We start from the raw sequence: 24,355 nt of genomic DNA, 5'->3' as shown, positions 1-24,355 counted from the left end.
AACTTTTACATTTTTTTATGGTGATTTAGATACTGCAAACCTTGTTAGAGTGATAGGAGCTTTTGTCCGTCTGTCAGATTGGTCCTTCTATACTACTGAATGGAATTGATTGAAACTTTCACAGAATCTTTATTACACATTCCAATTGTTTACCACCTATTTCAGATTTTCAGCTTAATCAGTTTGGGGGTTACACATAACAAAACATGGACTTTGTTAATTGCAACTATTCAGACATGGGGGGTCCATCTATTATCTTCATAACATATTTCAAATGTGCACCCCTTACTTTAGATTTTGATCCAATTTAATATGTAGGTTAAAAGGTTCATGTTTTCAAATGGGGGAGTGAAGGGTATCAAGTTAGTGAGCATTGCTCACAGTTTTTCTTGTTTAATATGAGTATTGCTGGCTGTAGGAATGTTGATTCAGATACTGTAGACCTTGTTTTGTGTTAGTATTGCTGGCAGGAAAATAATAAAGTAGTCATCCTCATTCTTATCTTTGTTTTGTATGTAGATTGCTTGTCAGACCATTTTAGAGAGATTGGATCCTTACATGACAGCTAATCCTAAAGGATCATGGGAAGATTGGGTAATAATTCAGTAATACTTAGGTGTTATAACATAATAGATTCTAAGCTTTCTGAATTTACTATCTTAGAAGAAGTTAATAAATTTGTTTTATTTATGATGTATGATGTTGCATTTGATGTCTTATTTTCTAGTATTTACATTTTTTGGGTGTTTGTCATTGCTCATCTATTGTCATAATTTTGTTTTCAAAAATATTCTCTGCAAATAATATGCTGATAAAATTTAAATTTGACCAATGTGACCAAAGTCATCCTTAATGTATTGCCTTAAAAATTATATCAATCATGAATAGGCAAAAAACATCGCCACCATGTCTTTTTAAACAATTAGAGAAGTAAAATCACTTATTTCAGTTATAAATGATCTAATTTTTTACAGCTTGATCAATTAAGATGGCCTAAAGCTTTTGTATTTTCTTGCAGATGAGTTAATCATGAGACAACACTCCCAGGTGTTGCCATTTATCAGATAACACTGCCAGGTGTCACTGTTTATCAGATAACACTGCCAGGTGTCACTGTTTATCAGATTACACTCCCAGGTGTCCCTGTTTATCAGATAGAACTCCCAGATGTTGCTGTTTATCAAATAGCACTCCCAGGTGTCACTGTTTATCAGATAACCCTCCCATGTGTCCCTGTTTATCAAATAGCACTCCCAGATGTCCCTGTTTATCAAATTGCACTCCCAGGTGTTGCTGTTTATCAGATAACACTCCCAAGTGTTGCTGTTTATCAGATAACACTCCCAGGTGTTTCTTTTTACCATGAATGTAAAAACATAAAAAAAAAGTTATGCATTATTTAATATGTGTTATATTGACAGGTAAATTCTGCCTACTTTGATAGAGTTGGACTTTCAGCCACAGGATTTTACAAGTAAGGACAAATTGCTCTAGAAAAATATGAAACACTCATCGATGTTGTAAATAAAAGAAGTTGGGTCCAAAATATTAACAATCCATTGTTTGTAATTAAAACCTATCCATGATAAGCTATCATACCCCTGACAATGTGTCTCTGCTTCAGTGATTGTGTCATAATAGGCTTGCCTTCTGGATAGTACCTCTGTTTCTTGATGGATTTCTTTCAAACTTTGATGAATGGATAGTAGCAATAAAAAGATTGGATGGGATTGATTTTCACAAAACTTTGTTAAGGGAGAAATTTTGTAAATATATATATTATACAACTGATGATTTCCATCTTAATTTTTGAATCCTTCATCATGTTCATGATTTGTACTAATTACTGCTGATTAAACGAACTGGCAACATAAAAACACTCTAGACATAGAACACATCCTTAACATGGTTCACCACTGTGGCACAGTTGTCTGAAGGTTTTATTGATATGACATTATTTCCATTTTGTTGTTAATTTCTTATGAGTTTTAAGATTTTAATTACAGAACACCAGATATATCTTCATTTGATTTTGACAAGCAGATAGGAAGGCCATTCAACTACTTCTCATATGGTGCAAGTTGTTCTGAAGTAGAGATCGATTGTCTAAGTGGAGATCATAAGGTTTGTACAGTAATGGTTAGATAAGATAGATACAAAAGATTCATAAAGAAATTTACTGTAATAAAACAGAGAGTACAGAGTTAAGCTTCAGATGAAAAATTGTTTCACCTTCATCTGATTTTTATATTAAGATCATTTTCATTAATGGTTTTCTGCAGTAAAGAGTGTTAGTCATGCCTTATGTGTTTTTTATGCCAAACCACATATTAAGCAGCATATTGAGTTTGATTTGCTACATAAGAGGTATGTCCTTATTTTATGTTCACCTACATAGTTATAGGTACATCAAAGTTGGGTGAACATCTATGGCCTTAAGTTTTTAGGTGTTTAAATTGAAGCTAACATTTCATTAAATTTGTAAACATCATCATTTGAACATTTTTTGTACCATTTAATGATGCATCAGTCATAAAATGGTGCTATTAGTTGAAACATAGCATCACACTTGCTATGAAGATACCTACTTATATAGTGTATATGTACTGTGAACAGAAATGAAAATTATATAAAAAAAATGAAGCCAACAATCTGGTTTTAATCATTATTACAGAGGGATATATATGTTATTACAAGTTGTAATTTTGTACAAATTGTAATTTTTTTGAAAATTTTGCACAAATTAAAATTTGTATGTAACTTGTGAATACACAATATAATTTTTACAAAATGACTTTTACTTTTACATGACTTTTAACTTGCAAGAAACTAAGTGATTCTCCCATTCATAGGCTTCATTCACACCGCACGAGCGAGTGATCAAAAATTTGTAAATTCCCGCCACGTGCGGGGAAATTAAAATGTCACGTGAAGACTCCCACACTTACCATGTTTACAGTTGTTATTCATATTGTTGATCAATTAAATACTTGTTGATTTACGAATGTTATTCATATTTTACATGATTATTTGGTAGTGTATCAACTAATCATAATGGTAGTGATATCTATGACACAATGACTTGATGACTGGAGGGGAGGTCCTTGATGAAGTAGTTGATGTTGGGAGAATTTAGAGTGTTGTTTAATTTATTTTTTATGGTTTTATTGATGGCAGAAACATATTCTCCCTCATTTATCTCTGGGATTAAAGGATTTCTCCACTCTCATTAGTTAAATTTTAGATTTTAACTATCTTGATTGGAGAAATCCTGTAATCCCCTCGATACTGAAAGAGAATCTATATTTAACCATCAATTATATTGAAATGGAAGACCATGCTTTAGGTAATATAATTTTGGTGTGTTTCACTTGAATGTGTGATTTATCTCTTTCATTCATTTTGTTGCTGAGTAATTCTTGAAAGGCAGAAGATAAAAAGTTTTTTTTTCTTTAATTCACTTTTTATTGTATGAATTGTTTATCAGATCAGGAGGATGAATATATCATGTGTTGGAGCTGTCTAGAAGTAAAACTTCTAAGTACAATCTTCCCTTAATTAATGAAGCATCATAGCAGGAACCATGTTGAGGTTATAAATGGTGCAGTCTTATGTGGCCTTGATATCTTTGACAGGGAGCTGTTAGCAAACTTTCGAAAACTAGTGGGCAGGGTTACTTATTTTGTGTAAAGGTGGTAGTAAAACTTGAAATAGCAAGTGCAAATAATACAAAATGTGTAATTCTCTTTCTCATGGTTCTATGATATTATCAAATAAGTAGTTTTCAAAAATGGAATTGACCTTTTTTTACGAAATTTTGTGAATATATTCTCTTTTAAAGTAAAAAAAAAAGTTTGGCATATTGAGAATTTCTTCATTTTGAAAATTTACAAATGGATGGGGAATTGCACAAACTGAAATTTGTACAATATACAATTTGTACAAAATTTTCATACAAATTATGATGTGAACAAAATTACAATTTATGCTCAACATATATGTATTACAAAGATTATGTGTAGGTACAAGAAATGAGAAACATCACATATCATTCATCAAAGTGGTCCAAAAATTCAGTTAACTTGCTTTAATAAGATATATACAGATTAGTATTTCATTTTTCATATTTCAAAAGCAAACAGTTTACAATTATTCAGATTTTTATTCAGGGAAATATTCGTAAATGCTATTTCTCCCCTCCACTTCTTTTCTCTTTGGTCTTGTAAAAGGATAGTTTTCATCACTTTCTGTTGGAGTATCTTATTTAATATTTGTTCTGAATGGTAAAAGTATTATAGAATATTTCTTCTGGGGTACCATGCGGTAATGTATGATAATAAATCCACAATAGGTGCAGTGTGAAAGTATAGAGTTATGTTCATTCTGAATAGTAATATTATTATATAGTATTCATTTGGAATGGTAAAAATGTATGATGAACAATAATAAATAGGATACCCTTGATTAAAACACCTTTCTGATTTAGATAGTAATCAACTAGATGCAAACATTAAATGCTTATCAGGAACAACTGTTATGTTAATCAAAATAAATTACTTATATATATAATACTGAATGAAAAAATATTCCATGACAGAAATTCTGCAGAACATATATTATTTTAACATTGTATCCTTTTGGAACAAATAATATTGGGAACAAATATACATTGACAGTACTACTTAGGTCGTCTGAATATAGCTGAAATATTGCTGCTCAGACGTTAAACCCCAACAAACAAACAAACTACTTAGGTTCTATCAAGGGACAAAAAGTTAATTTTTTTATAGATTTTTACATATTATAGCTGAGTTTGAGAAAAAAACATGTTTCCTGTGTGTAGGTTCTGCGTACAGATATTGTAATGGATGTTGGATGCAGTTTGAATCCTGTTATAGATATTGGTCAGATAGAAGGTGGATTCATGCAGGTAAATGAATTACTGTTAACAATTTGTTTTTGTAAATAATTGATTTTATGACCTTGCTTTACAGATTATTATGATATACTATTGCTCGCTTTCAATAATTTTCATGAAACTTTGGTGAACTGTTTATTATATCAACCTAGGTCCATGTATACTATTGTTCATTACTTTGCTTTGGTCGTTGTTGACTTTTCTATATAATTCCCCTGAAACCAGTGAATATCCTTGGGGTATGTATTTATTGTGTTGATTATGGAGATCAAGCATATAACATGGCCACATTTTTATTGGTCAAGTCACCAATTTCAACATATATCTCAAAATCTATCAGAGATATTGAAACATAAATGTGAACTTCCATCTTCAGCTGGAAGAGCTCTTTGGTAGAAGTTATTTGATGACTCCTTATTGGAGTTGTTGCCCTTGGAAAGTAAAAAAATTATGACTTTCATTGTTTTTAGTTTATAACTTGAAAATTGTAATAGATAGAAACTTCCATGAGTTGAAATAATCTTTTTAAAAGGCCTACAAAAGTCTTCATAGGGTGTGATGACTCTGTGTTGGTGTTTTTGCCCTTGAAAGACTAAAAATGACTATTTTTGTGGCTCTTATCTTTTGAAAATCAAAATGATTACAAACTTTCAATTAATGATGTTTTGATTCAAATTGCAAGGCATACTAAAGTCCTTGCTCATCTAGATGTTTGACAACTTCTTATAAGAGTTATTGCCCTTCAATGTCAATTTTTTTGTGGATTCTGTCTTATAGCTTGAAAACCAAAGATAAAAAAAAAAGAAATTTTGATGAAATGTTCCTTATGACAAATGTATGATAGTGTCCAAGTTGAATCATGACTCTTTATTTGAGGAATCGTTTGTGAAAGGCCAAAAGAGTTTTTTTTAACCATGTGAGCTATTGCCATCACTTGGCATTCATCGTCCGCCATTGTTAACATTTTTTCAATACTCTTTTCCTCTGATACTTCTTGACAAATTAGAACCATACTTGGCATGATAGATCCTTGGGGTATCCTGCATAAAAATGATTTGGGTATTTTTGATTCGTTAAAACAGAATTTTTTCACGTATATTTCCAAATCATTAGGTTTAGCAAAATGATGACTGGTTAAAAGTGTTCAGTATGATAAGATCTATTTGTGGACAAATTTTTGTTTTAATCTGTTGAGCATGTTGCAGTTATTGTCTTTTTTTTACTGTTTTTTTCTCTCTTTTTAGCTCACCTGGCCGAAGGCCATGTGAGCTATTGTCATCACTTGGTGTCCGTTATCGTCGTCTGTTGTCGTCAATTTTTCAAAACTCTTCTTCTCTGAAACTACTTGACCAATTTGAACCAAACTTGGTATGAATGGTTCTTGGGGTATCTCGCATAGAACTGTTGTGGGGATTTTTGATCTGTCAAAAATATGGCTGCCGTTACTAAAAATAGAACATAGCAGTCAGACAGTAGTTTTTCGCATTTATCTCCAAAACCGTTAGGTTTAGCTGAATTCCGATGGGGTGAAAGTGTTCAGCATGATGAGGTCTATCTGCAGTTAAATTTTCATTTTAATCTATTAAGTTGTATTGGAATTATTTGCCCTTTTTCAACTTATTTTGCTATTTTTAATATTATTTCTTTCAAAACTCTTCTCCTCTGACACCACTTGACCAATTGGAACCAAACTTACTTTGAATGTTCCTTGGGGTATTGTGCATAGAACTGATGTGGGGAGTTTTGATATGTCAAAAAAACATGACCACTATTACTAAATATAGAACATAGGGATCAGACAGTAGTTTTTCGCATATATCTCCTAAACCGTTAGGTTTAGCCAAATTCTGACATGTGGTAAAATTATTCAGCATGAAGAGATCTATCTGTGGTCAAATTTTGGTGAAAATTTGTTGACCCATGTTGGAGTTATTGCCCTTTTTGGACTTTTTTTTTTTGTTTATGATGTTATTACTTTAAAAAATCTCCTCAGAAACTGCTCTTCAGAATTCAATGAAAGTTGGTATTTTTGTTTTAAGGGGCATCCTTAACAAAATAACTGTTTGGATTTTTGATCTGTTATAAAGCATGGCTGCTGTTACTAAAAATTGAACATTGGGGTCAGACAGCAGATTTTTGCATACATCTCCAAATCTGTTAGGTTTAGCCAATAGCTTTCAATTGCTGAAATGATCCTTATTATAAGGCTTACAAATATGTCCAATGAATCAAATGGAGTCAAATTTGTCTGACAACTCCTTGTTAGAGTTATTGCCCTTAAAAGGCAAAAATTTAACCAAGTGAGCAATTCAGTCTCTTGGGATCCTCTTGTTAATGTTATTTCTTTCAAAAATCCTTTCCTCAAACATTATCTGACCAATTTCAAAGAAACTTGGTATGAATGTTCCTTATGGTATTTTGCATAGGATTCATATGAAGATTTTTGATTAGTGGAAAAACATGGCCACTGTTACTAAAAATAGAACAAAGGGGTCAGTCAGTTTTTTTCATATCTCCAAAACCATAAGGTTTAGCCAAATTCTTTCAATTGCCAAAATGATTCTTTTTATGAGGCCTACAAAAGCCTGAATTGGATCAAAGTTGCCAGATGACTCCCTGCTAGAGTTATTGACCTTAAACGGTAAAAAATGATGTTTTTTAACAGTTTTCAGCCAATATCTCGAAAACTATATTAGATAGAATGAAACTCTCAAATGATGACATGAACCTTCTGATAGGTCCTACCAAAGTCTTTTAGTCAAAATTGTTTGACGGCTCTTTATTAGAGTAATTGCCCTTGAAGGACAAAAATTTAAATAGGTGAGCAAGTGAGACTCCTAGGAGCTTTTTGTTTAGTTTTTAGCCAGTATCATGAAAACTATGAAAGATAGAAATTTTCAATTGCGGAAATGATCCCTATGATAAGGCCTACAAAAGTTTGCAGGGACTCCCTGCTAGAGTAGTTGGCCTTGAAAGACAAGAAATAATGTTTTTAGCATTTTTCAGCCATTATTTTGAAAACTATGATAGAAAGAAAGAAACTTTGAATTGACGAAATGATCTTCATGGTAAGGCCTACCAAAGTCTGATTTTCAGTCTAAGTTTTTGGACAACTCGTTGTGAGAGTTATTGCCTTTGAAAGGCAAAAACTTAACCAGGTGAGCAATTTCAGCTCCCAGTAGCCTCTTGGCTGACCAAATGATTAAATAAGGATCTCAAGAGCCTCAATATGGATCTCACCTTCTTTTTACATGAAATGTGACTGATAAACTTATTAATGTTTGCCCAGTTACATTAGAGCTCATTATAGACCACCTCTGTAAAATTGCTGGGTTTTCATAGATAGAACTGTCTGTCCTGTTTATAGACTGCAACAAAATCAAAAACTGGTATTTACTGGAGTAGATCGAGTTCATCGACTTCAATTTTGATTTTGATAATTTAATTTTAGATGTTACATGCTTTCTGATTGCTTAAAATTTTTTGTCCATCATCTCATAGACCAAATTTTGTTATGTGACTGTGACATCATCAGCTTTTTTCACTGATTTTGATACTATAATTAAATTATAAAGGAATGACTGTAATATTTTTTTAGTCTATTTGAAATAACCTTAGAACCCATGTTGCACACTTGAAAGTAACCTACAATGAGGTAATTTCCTCATGGACAGAAAAAAAATAGCAGTCATTCATCGTTCATCAGTGAACATTTTTAAGTTGCTAATATTGTTAGCGACTTCTTGCACTTTTAATTTCAGTACTTTATATTCGCATGTGATTTGCATAATTATATACTACTCCACGTTACGCTGCAGATCTGTGCCATGTTTACCATCACAGAGTCATAATTCAAGCTTCATACGAGATAAAAATAAACCGAAGTGCAATAAACAAAATATGCACACGGAAAATTTATGTTATTTTTTAATAGACAAAATTTTATCACAGCCAATTCTTACAAATTAATTTTAAAACACATTTTTATCTTTAAACATGAGAAAAGTAGCTCTGAATTTAACTGAATAGGGGCGTGTCAATATTTTTTTTATCCATTGAGATTTAACAAAATTATTTTAACCAATCAGATTACAGTACATATCTCAAATGAATTTATTTCTTTACAAGCAAAAATGTTTTTTTCTATTTTTTTTATAGTGTAGCAAATGAGATCTATGAAATTTTTTCCTTCAGATTTATAAGTAAAGTAATATGTATTTTTTAGGGTTATGGTTTAATGTTATTGGAACAACAGAAGATGTCACCAGATGGGTTCCTGTTCACAAGAGGCCCTTCTAACTACAAGATCCCAGGCTTTGGTGACATACCAATTGAGTTTAATGTATCTTTGCTGAAAGGCAGTATTAATCCAAGAGCTGTTTACTCCTCAAAGGTAATGACAGTAATAAGTATTATGATCATCTGAATTAATTACTGATCATACTAATACAGAGTTTAAACTTCAAAAGTATTTACAGATTATAATTACAGAGATAGCATTACTTTATTTAATGTACTCAGTTATATTATTTGTGTTATTTCACACATGAAATAATTTATTGTTTTTCACTCTGACCTAGTGGTGCTGTAACACCCTTCTAAAAATTTAATTATTTAGAATAACAACCTCAGATTTTTAAAAAAAATCTACACTATTAAAATGTTGTCTGGCCAGTTCTCCAGGGAGAAATAAACCACATCAAATCGTTAGGTTCCAATATTTATTGCAGTTATATGGATAAACAAAAAAAAGACCCTGCAATAACAATACATAAATTCATAAGACTTGGTGAAAGAAAGATAACCCTGATAACATAGATAAATTCTATCAGTCAATTAATTAAAATAAAATAGTTATAATATAATAACATTACACCTTCTATAGGCAATATGATAGTTATATAGTCATATAATGCATTTTCTTAGAAAAATGTATTTGTCTGTTGCACATGAATCTCGTGTACAATATTTCACATCTATATATGTTTTAAACACAATGACATGCAAAAATTAATTTAGCATGAAATGTCTAAATAAGCAACAAAAATCAGTTAAAAATAAGCTTAATAATTACTGACTGAAAGCCAAATACTACCAAGCAAGCAAATAATATTAGTTAAGCAAATTTCATAAAAATGTAACACTTCCTTACCTCACACTTAGGTGCAAAGGTCAGAGTCCCAGTATATCAACTCATTACAATACTCTGTGCAATAACATCAGCAGTGTCATGGTTACATCTGAATACAAGATTACAATAATAACTATTGTGCTTCAAAATACGCACAATTACACGTAATGCATAACACAAATAAAACACTTACTAAATCAACTTTATAAAATTTATGTTTTATCAAAATAATAATATTTTGATCATTTAGACTTTATATGTATTACTGATTTATGATAACTCATTTATCATTTTATTTAACTTTATTCTTATATTATTTTACTGTTTTATAAGTTTATAAGTCAGTCATCCATTCATTCAGCTCAAATCACTCAAAATGTTATTTTTGGGACAATTAGCAAGATTATTACTAATAAATACCTTTTAAAGTAGAAGAAGTCAATAATGGTGACATAGACATAAAGTAGACAATCAGACTTCCATCAAAATTAATATTCCAAGATATTCCAATAGTTTTTACTGAGTTACAAAAATGTCTGCCATCTGAGATTTTAAATGTATAGAGAGTGACAACAAGAACAAAAGGATTTCCCTCAAAAAGTGCATGTGACTTTCTACCAATTAAATATCCAATAATCCAAATAATCAGTACCACTGAAATTCCAAATAAGGTAACAATCCAGGGTCATATTCATGAACTTAGGTCATATACTTAATTTAAATATAAAAATATAAACACAAGGTAACTGACTGATTTTATTTCTGAATGAGTTCTGATTGTTCAATAATTAAAAAGATCAAGTCAAATTATGATTTTCAAACAATATTTTATTAATAAATCTCTCATCTTAAATCATGGAAATTCTGAAAATAAAATTATCTGTATATTCATTATAAAATTCACTCTTCCACAAAAAGGATAATCAATTGCTTGCCCCATAAATCCAAAATGTGATCAATCATGCCAAGAACACTAAAGATTTTACTAGTGCACAGAACAAGTTTTATGTCCTTGTTTTCAGCACTTTTGATCATACCGTTATTCACTTCTTCTATCAGTGACCTCAGTCATTTAGAATTGAAATTTAGAATTTAAGAAAAAATCCACTACTACAAAACATTAGATAAATTATAGAATGCTCAAAGATTTAAAATTAATCTGTAAGGACTTAGAAGATACTTTTGTTGTATGAGACCACCTGCTGTTTAACAAATATATGCCTGAGTAATAAGGGGTTGAAATGGGTCACACCCCAAAAAATAAACCTTTAAGAATTTTTTATCAGATTTCAAGTATCTATAACAGTTTTTAGTTATAGGTATCTAAGGCAAAGGTTTTTGATGAGCACCTTATAAGCAAAACTTCATTAAACTTTAATTGAATTCAGATTTTGTGCAGTTTTATGTCCAAACCAATTGTTGTATCCATTATGAAATGTCCATTTGTTTAAGTGTGTCAGTCACTAATATTGTGTCCCAAGAGTTCACCATGTTGTAGTTATGCTGCATTGACAAAACTGTGGTGCATGAATGTGGGGTATGTGAGATGTGAGTTTCAGGTACAGGTGTATTGTGGATATAGGAAATCTCCAATTTAGGTACATAATATTAATACGTTAGTTCATGTGGCCTGAGCTGTTGCCACCTCTTGGCATCCATCATCATTATCCTTCACAATTGCCATTGTGGTCTGTTGTCATAGTCATTAAAAAAATTTCCAAAATCTTCTCTAAAGCTACTAGACCAAGTTAAAGAAAAGTGTTCATCATGGTGTAGATGTAACCATGGAGATGTTCATCATGGTGTAGATGTAACCATGGAGATTTTCATCATGGTGTAGATGTAACCATGGAGATTTTCATCATGGTGTAGATCTAACCATGGAGATTTTCATCATGGTGTAGATGTAACCATGGAGATGTTCATCATGGTGTAGATGTAACCATGGAGATTTTGGTGTGAAATTTTGTTGGAGTAATGGCCCTTTTAACATTTTATTTTGGCTATTTTCATGTTGTTAGTTCTAAAAAAGTTGTTCTCTGAAACTGAGTTACATATTCTAACTAGACTTTGAATATATGTTCTTTAGGGTATCATGTACAGACGCATCGTGGGGATTTTTAATTCATCAATAAACATGGGTGCAATTACTTATATAAGACCATATGGATCAAATACGGTTTTTATACAACTGCAAAAATTTAGCATCATATAATGGTATGACGTTGTTATCTGTGTCATCATCATCCATAGAAACTTAGTTTTTGTGTGATAGCTTAAGCATTAGTTTATGAAGTTTTACATTCTAGTTCCAAACCACAAAAAGAAGGTTGGTATTGACTTTGGGATTATTGCTAACCACTTACTGGAACTGTGCAACTTTCTACTGTTGTCTTGTGTTATGATTTATGATAACTTTTATTACCCTTGTGCAAAAACTCGTAAACTTAATTTTCCATATGGCCATACATGATGACAGCATTATAAAATATGAATACAAATTGAATAAAATGTTATACATGTATATAGAATGATAACTATTTTGTTGTAAAAAACAGTTTGAAGACAAATATATTTTTCATTTATAATTGCCCACTAATACTCATAAATTATATATCAGGTAATGCGCAATGTTAAAGTGTCAAGTTGGATTAAACTTCTTCTCATTCCAAATTTCTTCATTTATTTGACTTTTCAATATGTTTATCAATTTACAGTAACTGTTTTTATTGATCAATAGTTATCATCAAAAATGTATTCAGGTGTTGCTTCAACCCTTTTGAAATAAGTAGCCGCAAAGGGGTCAAAACAAGTACAATTTATTTCTAAAAATTTAACTATTTAAATCTGGTAAAAGTATAAGGATGTCTATGATATTCTATAATAAAGCCATAGAGATAAGACAAGGGTTGAGGATGTCTATGATATTCCATACTACAGCCACAGAGATAAGACAAGGGTTAAGGATGTCTATGATATTCCATACTACAGCCACAGAGATAAGACCAGGGTTAAGGATGTCTATGATATTCCATACTACAGCCACAGAGATAAGACAAGGGTTAAGGATGTCTATGATATTCCATACTACAGCCACAGAGATAAGACCAGGGTTAAGGATGTCTATGATATTCCATACTACAGCCACAGAGATAAGACCAGGGTTAAGGATGTCTATGATTTTCTATTCTACAGCCACAGAGATAAGACCAGGGTTAAGGATGTCTATGATTTTCTATAATACAGCCTCAGAGATAAGACCAGGGTTAAGGATGTCTATGATTTTCTATACTACAACCACAGAGATAAGACCAGGGTTAAGGATGTCTATGATATTCCATACTACAACCACAGAGATCAGACCAGGGTTAAGGATGTCTATGATATTCCATAATACAGCCACAGAGATAAGACAAGGATGTCTATGATATTCTATTCTACAGCCACAGAGATAGGATTGGTCTTTCAGATGGAATTTTTCAGAGAGTTAACTTTCATTGTTCAATCAGCCAACCAAAGGCTTCTAGGTGAGTTATTCAGGCTCTTGGGGCCTGTCACCTCTTATGTGGATGCAGATATGGGAGTTCTGTATACAAATTCAAAGACAATTTTCTGATGTTGAAGTAAAAAAATTATCAACTACATGTGTAATGTCTTTTTAACTACAGGCAATAGGGGAACCTCCACTGTTTCTGGCAGCAGCTGTTTTCTTTGCTGTGAAAGATGCCATTAGGTCTGCACGAGTTGATGCCAAACATGGTGTAGATTTCACCCTAAATAGTCCTGCTACTCCAGAAAGGATTCGAATGGCTTGTAAGGACCAATTTACTGAACAGGTATGTTTGAGAAATGGTATATTATTAATTAACTGGAAAAGGTAAAATGCTATAGATTTTTTCTAAAAGTTTGCTTGTCTTTGTTGAATCTCAGATCAATTAAACGTAAGATAATGCAATGAAAAAAAAACAAAAAAAAACACAGGTACAAAATATTAAAAAGTTAACAGGAGCTGTAGTGTGTTATCTAAGTAGACTCCACAGAAAACTGGAACCAGCTGTACACAGGGCTGTAATGTGTAAACAAAGTAGACTGCATAGAAAAATGGGACCATGTGTACCATACACAGGGGCTTTAACATGTTATCAGAGTATACTCCACAGAAAACTGCATGTAGGACCAGCTGTACGCTAGAGCTTTTTAAAATCACTATTACTTGAGAAATAAGATAAAACTTTTAATTTGTAATTGTTCAAGTCACTTGTATTTGTAGTTTCCTGAACCAGAAGAAGGAACATATAAGCCTTGGTTTGTTAACTTGTAAAACACTGAAGTTGGGAACAGAATTGATTTCACCTGTTGCTTGTTGAAGTTTTCATACATTGACATTGACAAGAGGAAATATTGATGTAAAATATGATTTTTTTTTAGTTGTGCAAATATATTGCAAATATATTGCCCTTGAATTTATTTATTAAACAATAATTCAACTTCTATCAAAGGTTGACACAAATTGTAAGAGTTAGTAAGGTTTTAGTGATAAATTGGACCCCCTCTCCAAGAAAAATAGAACAAGAAAAGAAGATTTAAGGTAAATAATATCTGTTACATGGAACATTCTTTTTTGTCATCTTGAAAATCTTACGGGCATATATATTTTCAATAACTACTAGTGCTTAAATGATGTAAAAATAATACTTCCAAAATATCTGAAAAGTTTTTTGTACATAAAAATTTGTATGGTAAATTACAAATATAAACTAAAAAACCCTTTCAAAAGGGAGATAATTGGCAGGAAACTTTTTCAAAGGGGAGATAATTGGTGGGAAACTGTTCTATAGAAATGTAATGGGAGTTTTAGGTTTTATAATGTTACAAGAAAAGGAGTTTAGTGACCCCTAATTTTCATTTTGAGATATGAAAGAATGTCAGTTAATTGTTCCTTATGTAAATTTTTACGAAATTTTATTTACCAGTTTTTTAAAAGTATATGAAATGGTGAAAATTTCCTACAGAATCCATATGAAATGTCGTAAAAAATTGCCTTTATTAAGGCTCAATTATCTTGAATTTCAAGTTCAGTAACCTATGTTTTTAACATTAAAATTTTGAAGTATGTTCATTCAACTTTATCTATGAGAAAAACTAAGAAAATATATCTACTAGAAATATTAGGTTTACCTTAAGTCAGTATCTTATTTCATCGCTAAATGCCCGTCTTTTTTTTATATGTCAACATTATTTGAACATAGTTAACTCTGGCTCTTTAGAGCCCCTTGTTTAAAATAAAAGTATGATGTTTTTATTAATCTTCAGTCTTATATTGATATTGTTTTTCTAAACATTCCATGTAAAGACAGGGATTGTGTACATTAATGTTTATCATGTAATATTGAAATGCCAAAAGAATCTTGTTTAAGTATTATAATTAGGTTGTAGCGAGTTACAGTACTGAATTAAATAACATAGCTTAATGTCTTTAGCTGGGAGGCTGGGAGGCTGGGAGGGAGGGGGAGCACTTCCATTTTCAATATGATAGGGATGGGTCACCCTTTCAATTGTCTAAGTTTCTTTTGATTCATTTTTATAGAACCAAAAAAATGCGGTCATATACTGGTATGGCACTTTCATCATCCATATCATCATAGTTGTTTGTCATCATTTGTAGACTCTTGGTTATCATTTGATAGCATAAATGTTTGTTGGTGGATCTGGAGAAAAAGTTTACAAGGTTCAAAGTGTTGATTTTGGGCTATGCCTTCAACAGTTTTAGAATAAGGGTCTTATAAGAACTTCATATTATCATATGTAAGTGTAACAATCTCTTTTTTATAGTACTAAGATGTTCTTTAATACCACAAAGTTCAAACTTGGATATATTTTTTGGGTTATGATCAGAACCCTTTTGGAATTAGGGGATGAAAAGGGCCAAAAACATGCATTTTGCTTGTTTCCAAACAAGTGTGTGTATCACTATGAAATATAGTACCATAAGGTATATAAAAATATAACCCTTATTGTATAGGAAAAGTGCAGAAAATGTGCCAAAGCATTTCATAAGACTTACCTATAAAACTCATAAAACTTGAGTATGTGTATGGATCTCTGTATCATAAAATCCTAGGCCCTCCCCAGGAGAAGAAAATTGTCTGTACCTAAGTATTTTAAGATAACTTTAAGTTGCTTATGTCTTTTTTCTAATTGCAAATTTTTAAGTTCTTTGACCAGTTACATTCTGATTAGAATCTGGTCAAACATTAAATCAGATTAAAAGTTGTATCAATCTTTTTAGTGATGTCTATACTTATCCCAACTTTTCAGGATTTAACCTCTGTTGTCATACCAAACTGTGCCCTGCCCATCATTTTAAGTTTTTAATGTAGGAGCATGAATGCCTTTCAAATTATTTATATACCTATCATTGACAAAGGTATCTCTGTATGGATTAAAATATATGTTTAGCAAATTTCTCTCTTTTAAACAGTCTAGCACACACAAAATGTAGATAATCTATATAACTGAAATATCTTGTACCTTCTACATATACAAACAAAAATGTCAAAAAATGCAGAACCTGAAAAATGGTTGAAAATTTTGCTAAATATTTGGTTTCATTTTCCAAAATCAGATGAACTTGTTCCATTAAATATTTCACCCTTAACCGACATTGTTTTATATTTATGAATGTAAATGCAACTACTGCTGTGACTACTTAAAATTCTGATTACCCTGTCACTTGTGTTGTACTTACATCCATGAATATAAAACAATGTTATTTAAGGATGAGAAAGTATCTTTTAGTTTTGTGTGTGATGAACTTTATTGTTCATATTGAAACTTTAATAATGTATATTGATATATCATTACAGATATTGAACCCTTGTCAATAATATGTGTATATAGATCTATTCTTACCTCACCTGACCATAGGCCAGGTGAGCTCTTGCCATCACTTGGCATCTGTCGTCATCATCATTGTCCTTTGTCATCGCTATTCAAGTTTTCAAAACTCTTTTCTGATAATTCAAGACCAATCAGAACCAAATTTGGTATAAATGTTGCTTAGGGTATTTTGCTTAGAACTGGTGTGGGGATTTTTGATCCGTCGAAAAACGTGGACGTTGTCACTAAAAATAGAACATAGAGGTCAGACAGAAGTTTTTTTGCATATATCTTTGAAACGGTTAGGTTTAGCCAAATTCTATTACTTGCCCAAATGATCCTCATTATAAGGTCTTCAAAAGTCTACTTTGGTCATAGTTGTTGGAAGACTCTTTGTTAAAGTTATTGCCCTTGAAAGGTGAAAAATGGCATTTTTTTTTACAGTTTTCAGCCAGTATCTTGAAAACTATGATAGATAAAATCAAACTTTCAATTGCTGATATGATCCTTATGATAAGACCTACAGGAGTATGCAGGGATCAAAGTCGTCAGACTCTTGTTAGAGTTATTGCCCTTGATAGGCAAAAAATTACGTTTTTATCAGAGTTAATAGATAAAAAGAAACTTTCAATTGGTGAAATGATCCATATGATAAGTCCTACTAACTAAAGTCTACCAGTGTCAAAACTGTCATACCACTCTGTTAGAGTTGTTGCCCTTCAAAGGCAAAAATTTAACCAGTTAAGCAATTCAGGCTCCTAGGAGCCTTTTGTTTTAAAAACCTATTATTCTTAGGTGTTATTGTTGATTTATTTATCAAGGTTGCATTATGTGGTTTCTAGTCTAGTTTATAATTATATCAAAAGCAAACTGACTTTTAATGTAAGTAGGTTTTATGCAAATATAGCCTTGATTAAAAGCTTTTCAAACATGATCTGATTGTAGAATCTCAGTAGAGTGTACATATGTAACAAGTTTTATATTGCATATTATATTTTCAACCAATTGTATATTCAGAAAAAAAGTTAATTACTGCCTTTGAAACAAACATAAAACAAATTGTATTAATGGGTCATCGATTCTTATGGCATTCCCCACATGTCTCTTGAGGTTCCCTCTACAATAATCCATGGAACACTAGCTGTAGAGCCACCTCCTACAAACCCATGTAATGGTGTTATTTAATGGTGTTGTGTCTAGAAGCGACTTATACAAATCCACGATTCTTTCACCCAAGAAGCTCCATATATAATCCCATGAATTGTTTAGAGTCTTCTTCCACATGTCCATTACTTTTTTTGCCTTTAGGGGCTCTTCAAACTCATGGCTCTTAAGGCCCTCTCTACAAACCCATGGATTATTGTTTAGAGGCTTCCTCTACAAACCATTGCCTTTTTTGGCTCTTGAGGCTCTCTAAAAATCCATGAAATGTTGTTTAGCTGTGTTTTGTCAAGAAACTTACTCTACAAACTGTTAGATCATAAAATACTATTGGAGTACCACATTTTATTAAAGAGAAATTGTTTGTGGTCTTAACTTGTTTGTGTAAATAAGACAATTGTCATATATTTATTATTGAGATTCTCACTTTTATATTTTATTATTGGAAGGTATATTTTTTATTCAGGAATTGTTTTAAGTGCTTTATATTTAGCTGCAGATATGTATAACCAGGAGGGGAATTGATAACAATCGTGTATTTTATAATAAGCGGCATTATAAACAGAACAAGTTGTTATTATGTTATTCCTCTGTGTGATGACTTCTACACCATTGTGAATGTTTTTTTTTAATACTCATGGATTTCCTTGTGAATATGACACTCTATACTCTGTTTAAAAAGCAAAATAATCTGTCTTCAATTCAGTATACACTCTGTACTACTCTTTATTAGGAAGAAGATCAAGCTCAAGTTCCTCAGCATTTTTCAAAAATCATATTAGCAATATAGTTTATTCTCAGTTATAAAACTAGGTGTCTTAAATTTAACATTTCATTTTGTAGTATTTAAACCACAGAATTTGTTCCAAATAATCAACATATGAGGTAACATTTATTTTATATACACAAATGTTAGAAGTATTTGATAAGTAAATGACTCAATAAATTTTCAGAAATGCACAAAAATGTTGATAAGTATCGATGAAATTTTGTAGTCTGTTTTCTTCAAGTTAACAAAAAATAGTATTTTATATATATTAGGTTTATGTGATATTCCATCGATTCCATGCTCTAATATGAAAAATATGAAAGTTTTATCTTGTCGAAAGGATTTTACTTAAAAGCATTTTATTCCCACATATTTCCAAGACTTGTAATTAACTTGGTAGTGTTCTGACGGTTAATGGAGATACTACTTTATGCTATACTTTAAAAAATAAAAAAGAAGACAATAATGTAAGTTGTTACATATACATGTACCTAAAAATGATATTAAAACAACTTATCGTAATCATGTAATATTGATACATTCAGGTATCTCATTTACTTACTGGAAGATCATTCCAGGTCATCTCCTATACTTGTATAGGTGGTCAATGTCCATATATAATAGAACTCCTGATCTGTTTATATACCAGGTTACCTTTGAATTAGATCTGTCATTCAGTCATCCATGACTTGTATACCAGGTAACCATTGGATTAGATCTGTCATTTAGTCATCCATGGCTTGTATACCATAAAACCATTTGATTAGATCCGACCTTATGGTGTATCCTTCTGCACCATGAAAACTGATTTATTCAACGTGTCATAGTTTTCCTTCCTATTTCGTCTACTCTGGACTTTAATTTTATGGGCAACTCGGTGGGTGCTTCTAGAAAAGCACTGGACACTTACCCTACCGGTGCACCTGGTCCTTTCTCCCAGTTTTTAGTGGAGTCTGAGTTACTCATTTGCTTTTGTTACTTTGTATGTATGATTTTAGTTACTTCATGTTCTTTATTGTGTATGTCTGTCTTCCATGTCTGGTCTTTGTCCCTGGATTACATTCTTTTGATAAGCGCTATAACCTTGGTTCCCTTGATTATTCCTTCAATCACCCATGGCTTGTACACCTTAGATCTGTCATCTATGGCATGTACACTATGTTACCATTGGATTAGATCTGTCATTCAGTCATCCATGGCTTGTATACCATGTTTCCGTTGAAATAGATCAGTCATTCAGTCATCCATGACTTGTACACCATGTTTCCATTGGATTAGATCTGTCATTCAGTCATCCATGGCTTGTACACCATGTAACCATTGAATTAGAACAGTCATTCAGTCATCCATGACTTGTACACCATGTTTCCATTAGATTAGATCAGTCATTCAGTCATCCATGACTTGTACACCAAGTAACCATTGGATTAGATCAGACCTTCAGTCATCCATGCTTGTATACCATGTCACTATTGGATTAGATCAGACCTTCAGTCATCCATGCTTGTATACCATGTCACCATTGGATTTGATCTGTCATTAAAATATCCATGGCTTGTTTACGAGGTTACCATTGGGTTAGATCCGACTTTCAGTTATCCATGGCTTGTATACCAGGATACCTTTGGATTAGATCCGACTTTCAGTCATCCATGGCTTGTACACCATGTAACCATTGAATTAGATCAGACCTTCACTCATCCATAGCTGTGCACCATGTTACCATTGGATTAGTTTCGACCTTCACTCATCCATGGCTTGCACACCATGTTACCATTGGATTAGATCCGACTTTCAGTCATCCATGGCTTGTATACCAGGATACTTTTGGATTAGATCTGACTTTCAGTCATCCATGGCTTGTACACCATGTAACCATTGAATTAGATCAGACCTTCAGTCATCCATAGCTGTACACCATATTACCATTGGATTTGATCTGTCGTTAAAATGTCCATGGCTTGTATACCAGGTTACCATTGGATTAGATCCGACCTTCACTCATCCATGGCTTGTACACCATGTTTCCATTGGATTAGACCTGTCATTCAGTCATCCATGGCTTGTATACCAGGTTACCATTGGATTAGATCTCACCTTCAGTCATCCATGGCTTGTATACCAGGTTACCCTTGGATTAGATCTGACCTGCCGTCATCCATGGGTTGTACACCATGTTACCATTGAATTGGATCAGACCTTCACTTATCCATAGCCTGTAAACCATGTTACCATTGGATTAGATCTGACTTTTAGTCATCCATGGCTTGTTCACCATGTTTCCGTTGGATTAGATCTGTCATTCAGTCTATCATAGCTTGTTTACCAGGTAACCATTGGATTAGATCTGTTGTTGAAATATCCATGGCTTGTATACCATGATTCCATTGGATTAAAGCCGTCATTCAGTCACCCATGGCTTGTTTACCAGGTAACCATTGGATTAGATCTGTCATTAAAATATATCCACGGCTTGTATACCATGTTTGCATTGGATTAGATCTGTCATTCTGTCATCCATGGCTTCTACACCATGTTACCATCGGATTAAATCAGACCTTCAGTCCTCCATGACTTGTACACCATGTAACCATTGGATTAGATCTGTCATTAAAATATATCCACGGCTTGTATACCATGTTTGCATTGGATTAGATCTGTCATTCTGTCATCCATGGCTTCTACACCATGTTACCATCGGATTAAATCAGACCTTCAGTCCTCCATGACTTGTGCACCAGGTAACCATTAGATTTAATCTGTCATTGAAATATTCATGGCTTGTATACCATGTTACCATTGGATTAGATCTGTCATTCAGTCATCCATGGCTTGTACACCGTGTAACCATTGAATTAGATCAGACCTTCAGTCATCCATGACTTGTACACCATGTAACCATTGGATTAGATCCGACCTTTAATCATCCATGGCTTGTACACAAGGTTACATTTGGATTATATCTGACATTCAGTCATCCATGGCTGGTATACCTGGGAACCATTGGATTATATCTGTCATTCAGTCATCCATGGCTTATACACCAGGTAACCATTGGATTATATCTGACATTCAGTCATCCATGGCTTGTATACCAAGTAACCATTGGATTTGATCTGTAATTTAGTCATTTATGGCTTGTATACCAAGTAACCATTGGATTTGATCTGTAATTTAGTCATTTATGGCTTGTACACCAGGTAACCATTGGATTTGATCTGTCACTGAAATATCCATGGCTTATATACCAGGTTACCATTGGATTAGATCCGACCTTCAGTCATCCATAGCTTGTACACCATGTAACCATTGAATTAGATCAGACCTTCAGTCATTCATAGCTTGTACACCATGTAACCATTGGGTTAGATCTGACATTCAGTCATCCATGGCTTGTACAGTATGTTACCATTGGATTAGATCTGTAGTTCAATCATCCATGGCTGGTATACCTGGGAACCATTGGATTTGATCTGTCATTCAGTCATCCATGGCTTGTACACCATGTAACCAATGGATTTGATCTGACCTTCAATCATCTATGGCTTGCATACCAGGTAACTATTGAATTAGATCCGACATTGAAATATTCATGGCTTGTTTACGAGGTTACCATTGGGTTAGATCTGACCTTCAGCTATCCAATACATGTTGTACAATTAGATATGTTAACAGTAGTGATTGAATTAAGGTACATCAAGATCAAGAAATTTGATAAACCACATATTTTGCTGAGATACAGTCAGAATTCTTGATCTGGGAAAAAAACATCGGGTATCCTGAGATATCAACAATTTTTTTAATGTACATGTTTTTACTTGTTTTTGAGTGTGAAATACATGTATTACCTGTATATTAATTACTTATTAATTGAATTTTCTTTTATATGGGAGTCTTCCTAGACCATAAATTTTTCAGTTAAAGGAAGTCTGTAGTTAGTCAAGAGCTACACTTGAGTGATACCCTGATAACAACTAATTTCAGTTGTATCTGCCTTTGAAAGGATTTATTTTAGGGGTTGTGACTTAAACTATTGATAATAATGAGATAAAAAGGGGCTAGAAGCAAGCATTTTCCTGATATCTGGACAATAAATTGTGATAACTTCTATGAAATTGTACCACAGTGTCATACTACAAAATAAAGGCTGGGTTGGTTTTGGGATTCGTTACCTGAAAGTAAAGGAAAAGGGCCAAATAGGCATTTTTTTAATGTTCAAGTAATAGATATCGGCAAGAAAATACCGAAGCAACATTAATAGGACAGATATTTTTTTCGTACATCAACATCCAGGACAAAATGTGAAAACAGGAAACAGAGGAAATGTAAATCCACAGAATGAAATACAATTACACCAAAAACTGAAGATAAAGAAAACAAGACTTTATACAAAAAATAGTGTACTATCATTATGAACTCCCACAAAAACTGGGATAGACACCAGATACTTTGGAAGGGTAAGCATGTCCTGTTCTGCCAATGTCACATTACAATTGAGTAAAATCCAGTACAAGTTATAGCCTAGCCAAAATAATGTAGCTCCCAACAAGTTGAGTTAAAAGGTGTGGGTATCTTTAGAATTGTATCACAACATCCTATACCCCTAAGAAAGGCAGGAATTGATTTTGGGGTAGTGACTTGACACATTCAGGAATTAAAAATAAACATTTTTCTTATTTCCAAAAAATAACTGGATTTAAGTGAATTGATCTCTTTGAAATTTACTACAAGGTGTCATACTACTTAAGAAAGGTAGGAATTGATTTTTGGGGGTTGTGATTTGAACTGTGTATGAATTATTCAGTGCCAAAAAGGGGTCATTTTTATTTGTGTCAAGTTTTTGTCCTGTTTCAAATATTCAATCTCAATTCCAAGAGGGTCCTGCATCAAGCTTGAATGATGTATCCATACTTGACCCAACTATTAAGAGTTCATCCTTTGTAATGTTATCCATCTGCACTCTGTGAAGTATTTTATTTTTCTAGAAAGTACATTCTCTATACTTTCTGTTGAACAAGGGCCAAATTACAGAAATGCACCCAAATGTAAACTTGATTGAACTTTAATACAAAGCTATGTGGAAGTTACAGAAAAATCTTCTATCTGTTCTATTGCCTAGAAACCACAAGTTGAAATGCATGGAATTTAAAAGATAAATAGATATTATCAATGAATAATCAAGGGAATCAAGTTTCGAGCTGAAATGAAAGAATATATTCCAGGGATAAAGACAAGACAAGGTAAACAGACACAAAACAAAGAACATGACATAACCAAAATTACATGTACAAAGAAACAAAAGTAAAAAGCAACAAAGACTCCACTAAAAACTGAGAGCATGAACCAGGTGCACTGGTATGGTAAGTGTCCTCTGCTTTTCTAAAATCACCCACTGAGATGTTCATAAACTGTCATGTCATGTCATGTAGAGGAATAAGGAATGAAAAGCTATGACATGGTGAACAAATAGGCTCTCATGGTGCAGATTGATACACAA

General features: G+C 32.5%; 1 protein-coding gene across 1 annotated transcript in view; it reads left to right on the top strand.

The window, feature by feature from the left end:
* Positions 1-19,324, top strand: part of LOC148623367 (xanthine dehydrogenase/oxidase-like) — a 64,005-nt gene extending 44,681 nt beyond the window's left edge. Inside the window, exons 28-34 of the mRNA XM_088565177.1 lie at positions 520-594; positions 1,422-1,474; positions 2,007-2,124; positions 4,844-4,930; positions 9,144-9,311; positions 13,718-13,885; positions 14,320-19,324. Of these exons, the coding sequence (XP_088421303.1) occupies positions 520-594; positions 1,422-1,474; positions 2,007-2,124; positions 4,844-4,930; positions 9,144-9,311; positions 13,718-13,885; positions 14,320-14,370 (720 nt within the window). The 3' untranslated portion in view covers positions 14,371-19,324. The remainder of the gene's footprint in view (positions 1-519; positions 595-1,421; positions 1,475-2,006; positions 2,125-4,843; positions 4,931-9,143; positions 9,312-13,717; positions 13,886-14,319) is intronic.
* Positions 19,325-24,355: the final 5,031 nt, after the last annotated feature.

The sequence above is a fragment of the Perna viridis genome, chromosome 2 (genome assembly GCF_037379345.1).
Source record: "Perna viridis isolate PV_CMFRI_1.1 ecotype Kerala chromosome 2, ASM3737934v1, whole genome shotgun sequence".
Taxonomy (NCBI): Eukaryota; Metazoa; Mollusca; class Bivalvia; order Mytilida; family Mytilidae; genus Perna; species Perna viridis.
The sequence above is the reverse complement of the archived record's forward strand: the minus strand, read 5'-3'. Positions and strand labels throughout refer to the sequence as shown.